The sequence below is a fragment of the Acomys minous genome (genome assembly GCF_964271855.1).
Source record: "Acomys minous genome assembly, chromosome: 2".
NCBI lineage: Eukaryota > Metazoa > Chordata > Mammalia > Rodentia > Muridae > Acomys > Acomys minous.
In genome coordinates, this window is record NC_140484.1 from 4,590,962 (window position 1) to 4,610,184 (window position 19,223).

The 19,223-nt window shown below is 41.6% G+C and overlaps 1 protein-coding gene and 1 pseudogene across 2 annotated transcripts in view; both read right to left on the reverse strand.

Annotated features, from left to right (window-relative positions):
• Nucleotides 1–19,223, reverse strand: part of NHLRC2 (NHL repeat containing 2) — a 58,023-nt gene that overhangs the window by 38,240 nt on the left and 560 nt on the right. The window contains exon 2 of the mRNA XM_084774048.1: nt 15,631–15,783. Coding sequence (XP_084630174.1) covers nt 15,631–15,783 — 153 coding nt within the window. The remainder of the gene's footprint in view (nt 1–15,630; nt 15,784–19,223) is intronic.
• LOC311593033 (small ribosomal subunit protein eS10-like) lies at nt 11,676–14,057 on the reverse strand (annotated as a pseudogene). The gene has a single exon. The product of its transcript is annotated as a small ribosomal subunit protein eS10-like (transcript).

A 19,223-nucleotide genomic window follows, 5' to 3' on the forward strand; every position in this document is an offset into this window, starting at 1 on the left:
GTTCATCAGTACAAACCACCTACAGATTAAAGAAAGAGCTGCAATGGCGTATTTAACTGTATTTAAGCATGTGCATACAAAACTAAACCTCAGACATCATTGACTTCTACACATAAACACAGGTGCAGAGTTAGAACTCCATGTTTTTCAGGAAAGCTATTTAAATACGTGTAAGGAGTGAACCATAGATGCCCACTGTCACCAAGCCACAAGCTCTGGTGTCAGCTGAAGCCACATGGGTAGCTAACACTCCAACTGAAACCCCACTGCACTCTAGCCAGGGAGGCTAGAGAGTGTGGGGAAGCAGTGAAAATACGCATGTCTCAACTTACACGTCTCTAAACTATGCACACATAAGGCAAGACCAGCGAAGCGTTGAGAACTGAATTCCTGAGAGGAGAGGAAAGACAGCTAAGGAGGAGCAGAGGCCGGGGAGGTGGCTCGGTGGCTAGGAGCTGGCTCCTCCCAGAGGGTGAAGGTTGGGCTCCCGGCACCCAGTGCTGGCTCACAGCCACCTGTGACTCCAGGTTCACAGGATTCAGTGTCCTCTTTTGGTCTTGTAACCACTGCATGCATGTAATGCACACACATATATGCAGGCAAAACACTCATACACATAAATTAAAAATATTTTTTAAAAGATAAGAAGAACTTATAACTGGAAGTAACTGCACTGAATGTCTACTAAAACAAAGCTAAAAATATCTATCAGACTTCAGTAGAACCCAAGTTCTATATATCACAAAATTCCAATGTCTTGCATAAAATCCCAAACTACTGTTTCACAAAGAATGGTAAACCAGTTCCTGGTCAGCCAGAGCCACAGTGAGATCCCGCCTCAAACAAACACCATAAAGATGGGTATATGGCTTAGCATCAAAGGAAATAAAAAAATAAACAAGATATTGATGCCAAAATAGAATAATTTTAATCAGCAGAGACTTGAAGCAGCTATGAAATTGTGTTCCATGAAGTAAACGAAAAGGTAAAATGAAATGAATGAAAAGACAGGAAACAAACAGACAAGGCTGTAAAAGAAAAACTAAATAAAAATGTTAGAGCTGAAAGTATACTCGGAACAAACACGCTGAATGAGGTCACTGTCGAGCAGTGGCGGAAGACAAGGCCAGGAGCCTCCAGGTGAGAGAAAGGACCCAGCCAAGGAAAGCTGAATGAAAACAAACACAACATCTTCAGGCAACTTGGGGTCAGTTTCATGGTCAGTAAACAACCTATGACCCAAGAGAAGAAAACTATGTCTAGATAGATCATAACCAAATTGCTGAAAAGCAATGACTAGACAACCAAAGGATATCTTGGAAAAAACTTTAAAAAACGTTGTGGAGTAGTTGCCTAGGAACTAATAGGGTGGGAGTGGGCAGGAAGAAGTGGGAAAGACTTGATACTTTGGACAAATTATTTACCCTTTATCGGTTTTCTCATTTGTGAGGTGAGGAAAATATAAGTGAATTAAGAGATAATCTGTGTAGAGAATTTAACCTAGTACTTGGTATACAGTGAAATATCACTTACTTTAACTACTATTTTTTAAATTACAAGAACCACTCTAAATTTTCAAAAGAAATTAGCAAAATCAAACTTCAAAAGTACGTCATGTTGAGAAATGAGAGGGATGCTTCCTAATATACATAATATATATACTCGCATGAGTAAACATGCAGGAAGACTGGACTGCATCCTGTAGGAGGCACAGGCGAAAGGAGTGAGTGAGTGAGGCTAAAACCAAAGGGGACCACCAGAGCCTGCAGCCCAGGCCCCAGCTTCTCTACCCTACAGCAGGCCAGGAGTGAGTTAGTCCCGGAATAAAGGGCACCTGCTAGTCACTTGTTAAAGAAAGCAGAGCCGTCTTCCCTTTGTCTTTCTGTATCCACTGCTCCATCTGCCACTAAGACACTAAGCAGAAGCAAGGGCCCCACGCAGATGGGTCAAGCAGCTCTGCAGTTACGTGCGCAGGTCAGGTCCTACAGTAATCCTCATTCTGCCGTACCCCAGTGGTTCTGGTGTTTCCAGAACAAACCCTGACCATAACATAAGTCTCTATTTACACTACTGTTTTGATCTCAGCTCTGCATCTTTATGTACAGCAGCTTCATCAACCCTGGCAGCTTTCTTACTCACCCAGACTTAGAGGAAAGCTCCTTGTAAGACACTCAGCAGAAAGGCTCACGTGCACACACTCTCTGAACCCTCGGCCTACCTCACTGTTTACTGCAGCCTTGACGCTCGAAGGGCAAATGGATCCCATACCTTGCTTTGTACTCCATAGGAGTGCTGAAAGGTGCTCGACCTTGCCCTGGCTTTGCAATCTATTCTGGGCAGTTTCCACCAATTTAATGCCCATGTTCTTGTAACTGATCTTTTTGTCTGGAGCTCTTTCGGACTTTTTTTTCCCCCCGGTCTGTAAAATTTAAGAGTTTTATTAAGTTGTTCCTTGGACTTTTCTGGGTTAATATTCCCTGGCACCTGATAGGTCCTTTCACGATGAAAAGACAAGATATTCTCTGTCTCTCTAATAGCTCAGGTTTTTTTTTTCTATTTTAATTTCAGGTATTAGTTTGGGTTGGTTGTTTAGCGTTTCTTGAGGTTCTCTGTGAAGTCATGTTGCTCCTTCTTTGCTGGTCTTCTGATTCCATCCCTTTCTCCCTAAGTGTAGTTTCACTCTGCAGTTAGCTTAGTCACATCTCCTGGCGCTCCCCCACCCTGTGCTACACTTCAATGTCACCCACCCTATTACTATATATTTATTTTCCCTCAGTTATCTTAAAATTTAGATTTCTAATATAATCTTGATTTTTTTTTGTTTCTCTAATTCAATCAATATCCATTTTTTCTTTTTAGTTTTAATATTTCTGATCCAGGTTGGTTTTCATTGGTCTTAAATGCTGTTCGAAGATATTACTACAGTAAGGAACACAGGTGTCAACTCTGTGACTATTAATGAGGATTTCCATACACTCTCCTTACTGTAGTTTTATATGGGCATGATCACCTTACCGGTTTGTAAACAAGGTTCCTAGCTTGAGAGCGCCATCTTCTGACAGCTCTGTTTCCAGTGCAGTTTCACTTAGGGACATCACTTGTGGAGGGGATGCTAACTAACTGTGATTGCCCTAAGCCTTCCCTTTTATGTTCTTCCTTCCCTTTGGGGACCCATCCAAAGGGAAGCACACCCTCCCTGCCTGTATATTTGATGCTTGTCCCAAACTTCCCATCCTCACCCATCCTGACCACTCAGGAGCTGTGATACAACGAGGCACCCACATCCATCTATTTTGCACTTTGTATTGGGTGTTTCTTACTAGAGCCAAAGGGGCTGTTCTGTCTGTATTTTATAAGTCTTCAGAATTATTGTATTTTTTCTTTCTTTTTCCCTCAAAACGGTTGTATTTTGTTTTTTCTTTAAACTTTTTATGCCATGTCTACTTATTATGTTTTCCTTCCAAACTCCTCTCACAGCCCCGCCTGCCCCCACTTCATACTCTCATTCCCAAAAAACAGAACCCACAGACAATAATGGAACAACAACAACAACAAAGAATACTAAAAAACAGAACCCCACAAACAATAATGGAACAACAACAACAACAAAGAATACTAAAAAACAGAAAACCATAAGGCAAAGAGAGGGACAAGTAAAGTAAAAACAAGCAAAATAAAACAAAAAGCCCACAAACAAGTGCACGGGGTTTGCTCTGTCTGCCAAGCACTTCTACTTTTCTGGTGCTTAGGCATCTGCTGTCCTTGTCCTCAGCTTGCGCCAGCAGCACTTTTAACCAGAATTTAGTTTATTTCTTGATGGTCATGTGATGTGAAGGCCATGACACCCTCTGTCTAGTAGTATTGTGAAATGTAGGGTCAAATATTTGCTTTCCTTATTATTTTTATTTTTGAGAGGCCAAGTAGAAAGATTTAAGGCGTAGGCGTGTCAGCTACCTTTCTCGTTGCTATGACAAAATACTCAACAAGAAGAGCCCCAAGGGAGGGCTCATTCCGGCTCACAGTTGAGGGCTTAGTCTATCGAGGCGAGAAAGTCCTGGTGACAGGAGGGTGAGGTATCCAGCCAGGAGGCAAAGAGCACTGAACACTAGAATTCTGCACGTTTCTCCTTTTAGTTCAGTCCAGGAAGCAAGCCTTGTGGAACGCTGCCTGTCAAAGTTAAGGTGGGTTTCCACACGTCACTTATGCTAGTATGGATAATCCCTCAGGTGTGCCCAGAGACTGGCCTTCCAGATAATCCTGGTCCTGTCAAGCTGACAGTCTTAACTATCACAGATGCCTACCACTCTCCTTCAAACCTGGAAACAACACAGAAAGATCTTATTTAACATCATGTTTATAACTTACATAAAGGAAGTCTCATTTTCCATATTTTGTTAGTCAATTAAGTAAATGTAATTAAGTCTAATGAGTCTTTAAATGAAGAATGCCGTATAGGACACAGGCAAAGGTGCCTGTTTGCTCTGTTTGATTTCTGTTTGTATTATTGGACAAAAAACTGAGGTACAGACGGGCAGATGGCAAACATGACTACACGAGAGAATCAGTTAAAGACATAAGCACAGCAAAAACATTTGCATGCATGTGCTAGAATCAGTGCACAAGAATACCCTTGAGACTCAATTAAAAAGATTTAGCAATTTTGAATGTAAAATTAACATATGAAAATAGCCTTTATATAGCCAAACAATAATCACTTATTAACTTATAGAAAAAACTGCATGTATGATAAACTGCCACATTAACTACATGGGATGATATTTAGGTAGGTTAAAGTTAAAGCACTTGGCTGAAGCAGCAAGGGGGATAGACACTGTCTCTGCCTCTCTTTCCTCTCTGTCTTCCTCTCTCTAACAGGAATGCAAGTGAGCATGACCCTAGGGTTGAGGACTTAGAAATATGCAACACAATGACTTTTACAATCTCATTTCTAGGAAATGACCCTTACGAGAGCCCACCAGCATATGAAAACCTATCCATCCACAATATTAGTCATTGTAACAACCTAAGAGCCAACACACAGGAAAATGGACTTACATATACATACACTGTGAAATATGATGCTTAAGTACATCACTTTCTGTTTAAGAGAAAAAGTGGTAAGAAATGAAATAAAGTACAAGGCGGAAGCAGGTAAAGAAACAGGTACATGAATGACAAACCTCTCCATTTAGTTCTCACTGTGAATACCATGTTGTTTGGACACACACACACACACACACACACACACACACACACACAGATGGCAAGGGTGCTAAAATGAAATACAAAGAGCCTTCAAATGAACACTGTAACTTCTGGGTGGAGGCAGTTAGAAAGACTAGCCTCAGTAATTGTTAAAGTCTTTGAGAGGGATTAAACTAAAAACAAAAGACAGCTTAGGAATCATGAGCTCCTTAGAGAAACAGTAACTTTGGGGACGGGCTGGGAATGCACAGGAGGAACTAGAAATATTTGGGCAAGAAAGCGAAGCACTCCAAAAATGGCACGAGCACAGGAGGCAGCTTGTAGGGCAAGGCACTGGTAAGATCTGGGACAATGCAAACACTGAAATAAAGAACAGTAATGATTCAAAATTCACCAAATTCAAATAAGAGCCTACAAGTTAAGACCATTTATGTATGAATATTATACAGTTCCCTCAATAATACTCTTCAAAGTATATCATGATACTTCCTACCTACTTCCCCTAGTTAATATAATATATCCCAGTATTTTCCCCAAGAAGAGATAGACCAGGTGACATCTCGATGATAAGAAGCTGAAATGAAGTGAAGAGAGTGGTGAAGGGGATTCAGGGAGAGAAAACAGCAGACAGAGAGGACTGATGCTCAAGATGATAAGAACAGGAAGAAATGGTCTTCAAAGTCATGGCCAGAATTTAGACCTTTATTCAAAGTGCAACTGAAGTTATATGGAAAATAAAATGCAAAAATGCTTCAAACTAACCTTGTGACCTTCCTTCCAAATCTGTATTTTGGCATTTTCTGTTACAGAATTGCATTATATACAGGCAAGAACTCAATCTAGAATGTCTCCATAACAGCCCATGAGCTGTCTTGATCCATATTTAATCCATGACCATGCCCTATTGATGTTACCCTCTACAACTGGTTTCAGCCTGTTACTCTGTCTTACAGAGCAGAACAGCCTTACCACAGACCTCCCATAGCCACATGTAGAGTGCTGAGGGCCTTGTGCTCACAGATAGACCTCCCATAGCCACATGTAGAGTGCTGAGGGCCTTGTGCTCACAGATAGACCTCCCATAGCCACATGTAGAGTGCTGAGGGCCTTGTGCTCACAGATAGACCTCCCATAGCCATCTGTAGAGTGCCGAGGGCCCTCTGCTCACCAATAGACCTCCTATAGCCATTTGTAGAGTGCCCAGGGCCCTGTGCTCACAGATAGACCTCCTATAGCTCTCTGTAGAGTGCCAAGGGCCTTGTGCTCACAGATAGCATGAAAGAAACCAGGAGAGTCACACATGCAGGACTGTCTCAACAGCGATGTAGACCTGCTTTCCAGACAGAAGGCAGGGAGCAGATGTAGGAAATAGCCTGGTGATCTGTGCTATCTGTAGGGCCAGGCCACACCTGAATCCCCCAGACTATTAAGTTTATTACAGACTTGTCCTCCCTAGACCTTTATCTTGAGCATCATTCTTCAGTCAATGATACCCAACCTTATGGGAGATGCTGCATGTATTTTATAACAAGCTTTTATCTTAGTATCCTAAACAACTACCCACCTATTATTGTAAACAGTTTGTAATAGTAGCTTTCAAAAAGACTAGAACTTAGTTTTCTTACAGCCTCAAAAAGAGAACGTTGCCCTAGACATCAGGAAGCAAATTTAAGAGGATGATGCCACATTCCCTAAAAATAGGGCGGGTGGGTTTTGGCTGTTTGGTGGGTGATGGATGTTTGTTATTGGTAAAGGGGTGTTAGTTGCAAGTTGTTAATGGTCTTCATCAGAGGGGAAACAAATTAAAGGAGGTTAGATTCAGGGATCTCTTCTCTTTCTTTTTCTTTCTCTCCTATCTAGTGTTATGGAGAAAGAGGGAGAGAAAGGAGGCAAACATAGGAACAACAGGGTAAAGGGAGTTTTGACAATGGAACATTCCAGCTCCTGGCAGCACCCCCATTCTACTTCAGAGAAGATGAGGGGCATCTAAGGACCTCCATGTGGAGCTTGCTTCAAATGTGGCAAAGCTAGCCACAGCACAGAAAACTGTCCTTGCTTCAACTGTAGACAGCATGCTGTCCAAGTGTGGACAAGCAAGACATGCAGGGAAGTCAACTGCTCAGGTTTGTCATGACAAAGTAGGCAGTCCTTCATAATTCCTGCTTCACAAAAAAAAAAGCCTGTCTTATACTGGGCCAGAAGGCTGAACTGATGTCTAACGTTGTAGAGAAACTTTGGGTAACTTTCCAGGTAGCCAGTAACCTCTGTCATTTCTATAGTTTTAGAAACTGCTTGCTCTGTACTTTGTTTACTCTGGTAATATTTATCCTTCTCAGGTCTCTGATGGGGTTAAAGACCTAAATAATTATATTCTTATAATTAAACTTAAGTTGTAAAGAATCTAAAAAATGATTTAGGTCCAAGAACATATTTTTTAGGTTGATAAAAACAAGCTATAAAAGAAAATGATTTGAGTACAAAACTTTGGACTCAGCAAGATAGGGCAGATAGTGGACTATTTTCTCCAAGTTTGCCAAATACAAATGGACTGGACATTGTGAATGTAACTCTTACCTGATAGCTTTAATGCTTGTTGTTATTGTATATAGTTTATTAATGTATGAGAAAGAGCCTTTTATTTGACTAAAAGGGGGAGACGTAGAAGATGTTTTGTGCACTGTGTATTCAAATGCTGATTTCTGTACCCAGAGATCTGGCTGCAGTCCAGACTTTGGCACTGTCGTTATGAAGCAGCTCCTGTCTTGGTGTGCTGTACACACTGTTCTCCATCCCCTTCTGATTGAGTAAATAAGGAGCTGAACAGCCAATAGCTGGGCAGCAACTGGTAAGGAGGGACTTCTGAGCCCAGGGAGTGTCTCAGGTAGGGACTAGAAAAAGGAGAGGTTGCCAGCCAGACCTGATGAAGAAGCAGGTGCAAGGATGAGACAGGAAGGGCAGGTAACGAGCCATGTGGTTGGGAGGGAAACAGGCCAGTATTGTTGGGTTAGAATAGCTAAAGCATTTGCCTAGCTCTACTGCCTGAAGCTTCTAGTAAATGTGTAAGGTCTCCATGTCATTATTCACAGGAAGGGAGGGCACAGAAAGTCTTTCCTGATGCAGAGAGCTTGAGGAGTCTTCCTGTGGCCTCATAGGCACCACCCCAACCAGGCAACAATAACACAGGGTTAAAGTAATCTGATGTAATACGGGTGGTAGTGGCCATTCCTTTAATCCCCGCACTCAGGAGGCAGAGGTAAGCAAATCTCTGTGAGTTCAAAGCCAGCCTGGTCTACAGAGCAAGTTCCAGGACAGCCATGGTGTGACACAGAGAAACTCTGCCTCAAAACAAAACAACAACAAAACCCCAAAGAACAACAATAACAACAACAAATCTGATGCAGTTAAACATCCATCACATTAAAAATGTAAAAGTTTTTTCTGAGAAAATGCTTTCGTTTAAATCAGGAACAATCTCCCTGTGATAGCAGCCATTGTCCTAAATGAGTGCTATAACAATATACTTCCCAAGCGCTAACACAAAGAAGTGAAAAATCTTAGAAAGTCTCATGTATCAAGCAGAAATCACTTGGACTCTCTGAATTACCATAAACATGTGCTGAATTACTACGAGCTGACGACCTCAGGGCACAGTTACATTTTTTAAAATGTTTAAGCATTAACATGACTCACTACAGTTAAGCATTATTTGCTTCTTGCTGAAAAGAGTTTTTCATATACTACTATAAAAACATTTGGTCACTATTGCAGACCCAGATCTGAGTTTAAACACTGTTATTTATTTATGCTGGTATTTTGACAGGGTCTTGCTACAGAGTGCAGGCTGTCTTAGAATTTATAATCTCCCAGCCTCTGCTTTCTGACTGAAAAGACTACAGACTGCACCACCATGCTGGGCAAGAGTGGGTGTGAAACAGAGCCTCTCCCAAGGTGTTTGAATTAATAAGAAATTCATCATTCTGCTAGGCATCTCCTGTGAGCTGGGATTTAAAATACACTGCTAACCATCAGGATAGGAACAGCATTGCTCCACTGTGCTCACAAATGTATCAGAGAATGGAAGACATTTAGCTGCAAGAAAGCATGTTGACTTTTGTGACAGCTTATTCAACTTCCATTTGATAATTTCTGGATATGTTCTTTTCAACATGAATTGTCTTCAGACAATATAAAAAACTTTTGAGTTACCCAGATTTTCATATAGTAGCATATTATTACAGCAATGTGTCTCTGAAATTACAAGGCTGAGAGTATTTTCCAAGGCTTAAAACTTTATTTCACAATCAATATTCAAAACAGCAAAATGCAGAAACACAGATTAGTCAGTCAATAGCAATGATTCTCAACTTCCTAGTGCTGTGACCCTTTAATACCCTCATGTTGTGGTGATCCTAGCCATAAAATTATTTTATTCCTACTTCATAATGGTAATTTTGTTACTGTTATGAATTGTTATGTAAATATCTGATCTGTGACCCTCTGGGGTCATGACCGGCAGGTTGTTACAGTCTCACAATAAGACATTTGCTAGCAAACAAGCCCTTTGACTTGATGATCAAAAATATTATTTTTAAATTTCCTGATTTGTAGCATTTGTTGACTTTCTTGGTATAAATACTTCCCCTATGGTCAGTTTTGAGTTTACGGTTGGCTCATAAAACTATCTATATACCTAACAAATGGGTCCTGCTAGTCAGTAGTAGGCTTTGGTGCTAGCGAACAGACTGAATTTCTTCTCAAGAGGCACAATTTGACTATACAATGTTAATTTTAAAATTCAAAACAGGAGTTACGTACTCCCTCCCTTGTTTGGAAATGGCATTTTACTCCTCTGCAGTTCAGACTGGCCTGAAATTCCTCAGCTCCCCAACTGCTGGCAGTACAGGCTGTACCGGCACATGCAGACATTTCTGTGTCCACATCAGTCCATGTTCTGTAAATGTTACCACCTTAACAATGTTTAAGTGTGGTTTAGAGCACTAACTACATTCATACTGTTGGACAACTACCTCTAATCACCATCCATATCTGAAAGCTTCATCTTGCAGAACTGAAAATGCCAGGTGTAAAGCCAAGGTCATCCTGGGCCACACAGTGAGCGCTAGACTAGCCTAGGCTAAGAATGAGATTCTGTCTCAAATAAAGCACCCAAGGCTACTAATTGCACAGGAAGTCCTTATTACTCTTTCCACACCAGTTCACCTATCTCATGATGTTTCACAATTCCAGATCCTTCACATAAGTGGAATGAATCCCTCTCTCTTTCTCTCTCTCTCTCTCTCTCTCTCTCTCTCTCTCTCTCTCTCTCTCTGTGTGTGTGTGTGTGTGTGTGTGTGTGTATATGTGAGGGGGGGAGAGACGGGGAGGGAGAGACAGAGAGAGACAGAGACTGGTTTATCTTACTTAGCATAATGTCACATTTCCAAGGGTCCTCAGAGTTGTCAGAATTCCTTCCGTCTTAAGGTTGAACAGTAGCCCCCAGTGCCTATGTCCATTTTCCCTTTCCACTCATCTTGAAGTAAAGTTTGGTTGTTACTGCGTCTTGGCTGCCGTGACTGAAGGTCTGTTCCTTCATGGTTTACTCTTGGTAGGTTTTCACACAGATCCATTTCATCAGTGGCACATAGTTACATACACTCATATAATCCTTAGTTCAATGGACTAAGTAGTAATAGCTTCGTTTGCATTTCTGATTTTAGTAATCTAGCTAAGATTGTCAATTATATTGATATTGTCAAGAACCAATTTTTAGCTTTCATTATTTTCCTATTATCAATTCAGTTCGTCTCTACTCAAACCTTCACTGTTTTGTTAATTTTATTGAGAGTAGTTCCTTATGCTGTTAAGTTTGGTTGGTGTATTTTTTGATGTGTTCATAAGTTTTCTTTCTTATAATATGCCATACATTTTTGTTTCGAAGTATTTTCTAATTTCCTTGTATCCTCCTTTTTTCGTCTGCTAGGTATTTAAAGATGTGTTCAATTTCCACAAACCTTTCATCATTCCAGCTTTCCTTCTATTAATTTCTAATGTTAACTGATAACAGAGAGGATACTTAGTACATTCTTTTAAAAACACACTGAAAAAAACTGACCTAACATGTGGTCTGTCGTAGGAAACGGTCCATGTGCACTTGAAGGGAATGTGTACCCTGAAAGGATTGAGGTGTTCTCACAGACTGCAGATGCAGCTGGCTTACTGTGAGGATCGAGGTGTCTCATAGACTGCAGATGCAGCTGGCTTACTGTGAGGATCGAGGTGTCTCACAGACTGCAGATGCAGCTGGCTTGCTGTGAGGATCGAGGTGTCTCATAGACTGCAGATGCAGCTGGCTTGCTGTGAGGATTGAGGTGTCTCATAGACTGCAGATGCAGCTGGCTTGCTGTGAGGATTGAGGTGTCTCATAGACTGCAGATGCAGCTGGCTTGCTGTGAGGATCGAGGTGTCTCACAGACTGCAGATGCAGCTGTCTTACTGTGAGGATCGAGGTGTCTCATAGACTGCAGATGCAGCTGGCTTACTGTGTGTTTTAGCCCTTTCTTTCCTTATCTTCCATCTGGTTGTAGTATTCATTACTGAGAATGGGTGTTGAATTCTTCCACTATCACCCCAGAATTGTCTACTTCTCTCCTCAATTCTGTCAATAACTTTTTAAAAAGATTATTTTATTTATGTATATAAGTACTCCCTCTGTTGCATGTATGCCTGCATCAGACAGAAGAGGGCATCAGATCACATTATAGATGGTTGTAAGCTACCATGTGGGTGCTGGGAATTGAACTCAGGACCCCTGGATGAGCAGTCAGTGTTCTTAATTGCTGAGCTGTCTCTCCAGCTCCTGCCAATAACTTTCAGACTAATTTTATTATGCATTGTCTACTAGTCTTGCAGGAATCAAGCTACAACATCATTGTTATAATAATGTAATTTTAATAATCATCATGTCTCAGGCTTCAAAACAGTGCCTGGCATCTGTTCCCGTCCACCTGCGAGGATTTAACGCCGGCCTCTCAGTGCTTGCCTGTGCATGTAGATGCTTTCCTTTCCCTCCCACTTGAGAAGCGTAACTTGCAACTGCAAACTCTTGCACAGTGTTCTTCTTTAGGAGTCCCAATGCACTGGCCCACTGCCCTCAGCCTCGGGTCTCACGGAAGGCCAGCCATCTGAGAAGACTGCTGACTCTCCAAGCTCTGTGAACACAACGAGCTGCTTCTCACCTAGCGCTAGCTTCTCTGTGTCCTTGTCGTAGCACTGACTCTGGTCTTGGCATGGTTCTCTAGAATCCACTCTCCTAAAGAGTTCAGTGAACTTCTTGGGTATTTATATTCATGTTTCCCATTGGGGAGGCTTTGTCCATTGCATCTTTAAAAGCACATATTCTACTTGAAGGCTTGATGGTACTTCACATGTCTCCTAGGCTCTACTCCTTTCCAACATTTTATAAAATGCTCAACCATCTCCGTAGCCTTAGCCGTAAGCCAGAGAATCTTCTCGCTGGATGTGTAAGTCTGCCTCCAAATGCTCACTTCACTTGGCATAGTCTTCAGTTCCAGTGTTTGCTTTGTGCTTTTTAAGAGGTTCTCCTATCTCTTTACTGTTTTTTGTTGTTGTTTTTATGTTTTTTCTCTAAAGTTTATTCAACACAACACATTCTCCAACTTTACTGAAGTGGCTGACCATGTCAAAACCAAAGCTGCCTCTAAACTGGAATTCCGTCGCTGAGCCAGCCCCAGCCTTGGCTTTCCGGTCAACACCAGGGGCTCAGCACTCCTTCTGTAGGTGTCTGTCTGCCTCCTCTCTTGTGAATCTCGCAGGTGGCTCACCCTCTGGACCTTTGGGCTGAGGCCTGCCAGTCTCAGGACGGCTGTGGTGCAGGGTGGTGGGCACGATCTCTGGAGGTAAGTGGAGGTAACCTCAGATATACTGGATGCCCTCATTCGTAAGGTACCAATAGAAATGTCCCTGGCAAACTGCTCCTTCATCTGACTGCATGGCCTTCATTACGTGAAGGTTGGGCACATGCTTGTCTGCCGGCTTGGAGTGTTTAGGTACATGGACATCTTCCTTGGCAACCATCACCCCTTCCTTAAAAAGGAGTTCATAGATGACGATCCGTTCTTCTTGGGCATCAACATCGCAGCAGCTGCAGGGTCTCTCTCTCTTTACTGTTATTTCCTTTTTCTTGTGTATTGTTTTATCTTCTACATCTTCCTCCTGTTCTTTAAGCATCTTTAATATCTGTTTTAGAGAGTCTTACACAACTGCCATTTGGTCATTTAAAGGGACAGTTTCTGTGGTTTATATTTTCTTTGAATAGGCTACTACTCTTCCTTGTCTTTTTTGTTCAGTTTTTAATTATTTTAATGAATTCAGCATCTCTGCCTTCAACAGAAGAGTTCCACCTCTGACAGAGTCTGTCTAGACAAGTACCTATGCAACTTCACTTCTGTTGCTTCTCACTCCTCCATCCTCCTGGGCTCCTTTCTACACTTTTCAGAGGCTTATTTATATATACATGTGCTGTAAAAGAAACTCCACATCAACTGGCAGAAGACACAGATCCCCAGGAGGAGGTGACTGAATTTGCTCTGGGCATGGGGTCAACCAATTAAGTTAACTGCATAGTCATTTAGGGGTGGCCTTAGGAAGGAAAGGGTCAGCATTGGGATTCTTAACATAGTATGTTCTAAAATACAATTCTAATATGTCTCCTTTTACCAAAGCCAAAACAAAGGGAAAAATAAAAAAACCAACTTTCAACTTTGCCACATTCTCAATGGAAGACAGTCTGAATTATCAGAAATGCCCTAAATAGCACTTTACAACATGGCCTTAAATTGTTGGGCCTTGTCTCACTTTATTAATTTATTTTTTTAAAAAAGATTTTTACATGTACACTTATAGGCCATTATAGATGGTTGTGAGACATCCTGTGGTTGCTAAGAACTGAACTCTGGAAGAGCAACCAGGGCTTTTAACCCCTGAGCCTTCTCTGCAGTCCCTGTCTCCTCTCATTTCTGTCACAAGCCCTGCCACAATAAACTCTTGGACAAGACTCCTGCTTTTTCTAGCATCTGTTCTTGCTTACCTGACATTTCTCAGCTCACTTTCTATTTTACATGCATTATTGCTTAGTTTTAGTTTTAGACCAATTCTGTTTTACTGGAAAAATCTTTTTAAAGTGTCACAGGTAAAGTGAGTTAATATTCTCTGGGGGACAGAGATCCCTAAGACTTTAAAATTTTTATACATATTAATTTTTCAAAATAATGTATGTTGCCACCTTAGTGCTTCTTACTCAGACTTGTTACATACGCCATAACATATGCTCAATAAATGTGCAGGCTTGAGTAGGAAGGCAGGCGCTCACAACCTAGGGCATAGAGACAGTTCTTACATCTATATTTGATGACTTAGTCACTAGTAAACCTTTGGTTAGTATTTTTAAAGGAGGATGTATTACAGCTAAAAAGCATGTAAACCTTTATTGCATTTTTAGGTTTTATCAACAGTCCTGTTCAACTACATTCCTAGATATCCCCCATTGTGTATACTCACAGTCTATCCCAATATCTACTCACAGAATCAGCAGCCCTACTGCCTTCATACAGATGCCAAGTATATTGATTAGCTTAAACTGAATTAAATGAAAACATTTTATCAGGTTTATTTTCTTTCATGTTGTTTTTAGAAAGAAGTAAAAAGAAAAAAAAAGAATGAATAAATAAAGACCCGATTACTTTCCAACTTGGCCAGCAAACACTAAGTATAATCTTTCCTATCTCCAGAGGCTCTAATGCTGTAAGAGGATTTCCTAGGTGCTTTGGAAACATTAACTGTAATAAATCATTTTTTAATGACACAAGGTCAAAGAAAAGTATCTGCTGTATTTTGCATTCCACTGTGGTTCACGTCAGAAGCCTAATAACATTTCCTGTTAGGAAATTTAAATCTTTGTATCATCACATCGAGAAGAGTACAAAATTGTGGCCAGATGTTTCACTTTTTCATAGAACAAATTTAGTTAAGCCTGGGATAGAAAAAGACTTTTCTAAATATCTCATCATGAAAAAAGTAAATTAGGCTCTTACCCTCAGACAAAACCTGAATCCTAAACTCTGGTTCTCAGTCAGGCAAACCATTATCACTAAGTTCAAGCCCTCAGGAAAAAGCACACGGAAGCCAGGCGCAGTGAGGCTAGCAGCACCTGGGAGGCAGCTCAGGGGATCTAGAGTTGAAGGGAAGCTGACAGCCAGGCTACATCCTGAGATCTTATCTGAAAACTAAACTGCACAGGAAGACGGGGAGGCAGGCAGGCCTTTCAGTCTCCTTCAAGGGAGGAGTCAGACCCTTCCGAGTACGTCTGGACAGCACACAGTCTGTGAGAACCAATCACCAAGCAGGTACCTTTATCAGAGAATCTGCGCTCCAGCGCGTGGAGATCCGGCAGCAGGTGGATACAGTTAATGCAGCAGTAGGTGAAGAAATCAAGGACAACCACTTTCCCACAGAGATCCTTGTAAATAGACAGGGGCTCTTCTGTGTTCAGCCATTCCAGCCCTGGAATTTACAGAAAGCAAATTACAACAATTAAAGAAAGCAACAACAACAACAACAACAAGGGGTAATTTACCCAAACAGTCCATTAACATGTAAGTCTTTTTCCCAAGACCAGCATAAGTAGTCAAGTACTTTAAGAGATGCCAGCATTTAAGTCTGTGGCAGTTGAGTTTCTTTTCTATCAATAAGTAGGGACCGTCTTCCTGACTGTAGCAACGTTAGCTCTGTATGATTTAATGAAAAGGCCAATTAGGCAACTACGTGGAGAGTAAAAGTCGAACAAGGGGTGAACAGGGAGTGGGTGAGGTGGTAGCTGAGAGTGGAAAAACCGCTAATGTGAGGCAACTGCGAACGCAGTAAAAACAAACAACCGTACTGCGTTCTTTCCAAAATAGTGTCATAGTCTAGCAGAAGTGAATTCCAGCAAAAACAAGAGAAAATAAGGTTTTAAAAATCGAGCTGCACCCATAATTAAGGATGGAGGATACTGAGAACAAAGGCCACGATCAAACGCAGTAAGACATCAAAAAGACCATGGTGCGTGTAAGAGTGAACAAAGTGCTTCAGCTAATCTTACAAAAGATGTCACTGTGTTCTAGAGTGTGTGAAACTCTAAATATAAAACATCTGAGATGTAAACTTAGAAGAAACATTATCATTGGTGAAGATCATGCTCCCTTCCCTTCAGAGAAAAACAGGAACGTAAATTTTGTAGTGTTTAATACAAAGTTTACAATTAGTTGGTGTTGATTCCAGCTTTGAATTTTCTACTATAAAGATTTTGTTAGTTAAAAGGTATAGCATCCCTATTTAACTAATTTAAGAAAACAAGGACCTTTATTTCTGTAAATAAACACAGCTCGTAAAGTATGAACTATACTTTGCAGGAGACAGAAATAGTTTTAAAAAACTAAAAGCTGAAGTTGGAGAGAAGACAGACAGCAGTCCCAGCTGCCTAGGGCAGGCTCCTCTCAGCTCTGTTCAGTGGACCCTGGGCCTTGTCAGTCGACCTTCTGCATCTCTGCACACTGAGTTCCTCAAGCCACTTTCACAGTGTGAGGTGGAGCTGCAAAGCTGTGAGTTCCCTTTTCCTCGTTCTCAGTCGCAAGGGCTGAAGTTCACCCTCACTGTAGATCTTAGAAGCACAGCATGTGGCTGCCCTTTATAGTCAAGAAATGCTGCCTTGTCACTTAAAGGAGGCTCTACGGTCCCTCCTGAGGCACATCATCAACAACATCATTATTGTTGAATGTTGGAGCCATTACTAAGTGAAATAAGGATTATTAGAACAGCAGCATCATGGGCCCACTGCATTCATCTAAAAACCACGATAACTGCTAAATGACTAACACATTCAATGTGGAGATGCAGACAACAGACAAGGCTTGATCAGCGAGGACCAGTCACATCCTGGAGAGGACACAGGAGGAAGGCACACAAGTTCATCATGCTGCTCGGAACAATTTTTTAAAACTTATGAACAGTTTATTTCTGGAATTTTCCATTTAATATTATGAGATTACCCATAGGTCCCTGAAACCAGACACAAAGGGAGACTGATGTGGTGAGGATTCCCAATATCAAAACCTCTGGTTATTCAATTATAACAAAATTCTAAAAAAGATGATTTCAGATTCCTATGTCCACTAAATACTCTAAACTAAAGGTTTCAGGCTTCAATGAACATTTAATTGGTGTTTTTGGTAAGCACTAGCTATACACCTAATCGATGACACAAAGCCATTAATTACCCACTAATTAGCATATATATCATACCTCACTTGTAAGATATATAAGAATCTGTCTCTATAAATTGTTCAGGTGACTTAGTGAGGGCATAGAGACACTTATTATATGTAAATTATTGTGACAGGTGTTTGCCAGATTTAATGATAATGTATTTTAAGCAGCAATAATTACAATGAATAAAATAAATGACCAACACTTAATGTCTGCTTGTTTTCTAAGAATTTGCCAGAATTACCTCCACATAATAAACCTAAAGGGCAAATATTAGCTCCACTTTTCGAGTGAAAAAACCAAGACCTGGAGAAATCAAGTAGCATGCTCAAAATCAAAAAGGAAGGAGCAGGGATTTAGTTTCTGGTGGCCTAGATCCCCCCACTACACTGCAGGCGGCACCTTCTGAAGTATGAGCACTTGAAGTTCCATCGGCGAAGTACAATCAAGACTGAATGTAACTTTATCTCAAAAACGGCTTTGTTCACTTTAAACATCCTGTCCTTAATAATTGGGTCCGGCAGATACCAGACTACGTAAAAAACAAGGTCTGATTATTTTCGTATGAGTAGGACTTGAGCCACAGTGGTCAATTATCATGGTACTATAGCAAACTTACTACAAACACAAACAACTCGAGAAAACGGAAGCACGCTCCTCAAATTCTAGCTGATGGCCTGCTGGTTTACAGCAGTGTGTTGCTGTTCACTACCTGCCTCATTACAACGCGTTCAGGAGGTATGTACGCATCTGTAGACATGTACTTGTCTTTCTGAAGTTTCTCTGAAGAGGTAAACCTCCATGCAGCCAATTCTTTTGGAATTCCGCAGTATTTCAATTCCAGGATCATAGAAGGGCCAGAGGGTACGCCCCTCTGGAGTGCAAAAGGGTAGGAAAGATATCCAAGACCGCCGTGGGATGGAGGAGAAACTGATCTATCCGCCTGGGAGATACCTGAACCGCGCCACAGGTAACAAATTAACTATGCATGTGGTTTCAATGTCATGCCAGGACACATGCCAACACCACCAGGCTGAACAATGACACTCCCAACCAGAGGAGGTAAAGGAGCATTGTGTTTAAACTGCCCCGTGCAGGGAGTATCCATTTCCTTCTGTCCCTACAGTTCCCACAGCCAGGATTCAAAGCCGAGTATCAAGCTAAAATTGACTCCAAACTTTAAAACTCAATCGGTCCACTACTTTGAACGTGGAAACATGTCAGGGCTCGAAAAGCATCAGATCCGAGGTCTGTAGAATGCAGTTCAACTCTAGTAGTTTACTAGGTGGACAAGTTCCCTGACCTTCCTGTGCCTCAGTTTCCCTAACCGTGAAACAAGACTAATAAGATTCACCCAGTGGGCTGTACCGGGCGTTAAGAAAGATACATCTCTAAGAGCTTAAAACCGTCTGTTGTCCGTAGAAAGTGATCAACAAATCTCAACAGGGATGAGAAAGAGGTGCTGAAGCTGTGTGAAGGACCGCGTGGGCTGGGTAGTCCAGTCAGTGGAAACTGAGGCTAGAGGTCATCGACGTCAGGACAGAGGGGCAAACACTGGTCCCCGCCCTCCAGAAACCCTTCCGAGGTGCGAGCGCCGCCACACCGCCACACCTCTGGGAAGTGGGCGGATGGGTCGCGGGGCACCCGGTCTCCAGACAGCTGGCGGGAGGGAGCCATCGCTGAGGAAGGGGAGGACCCTG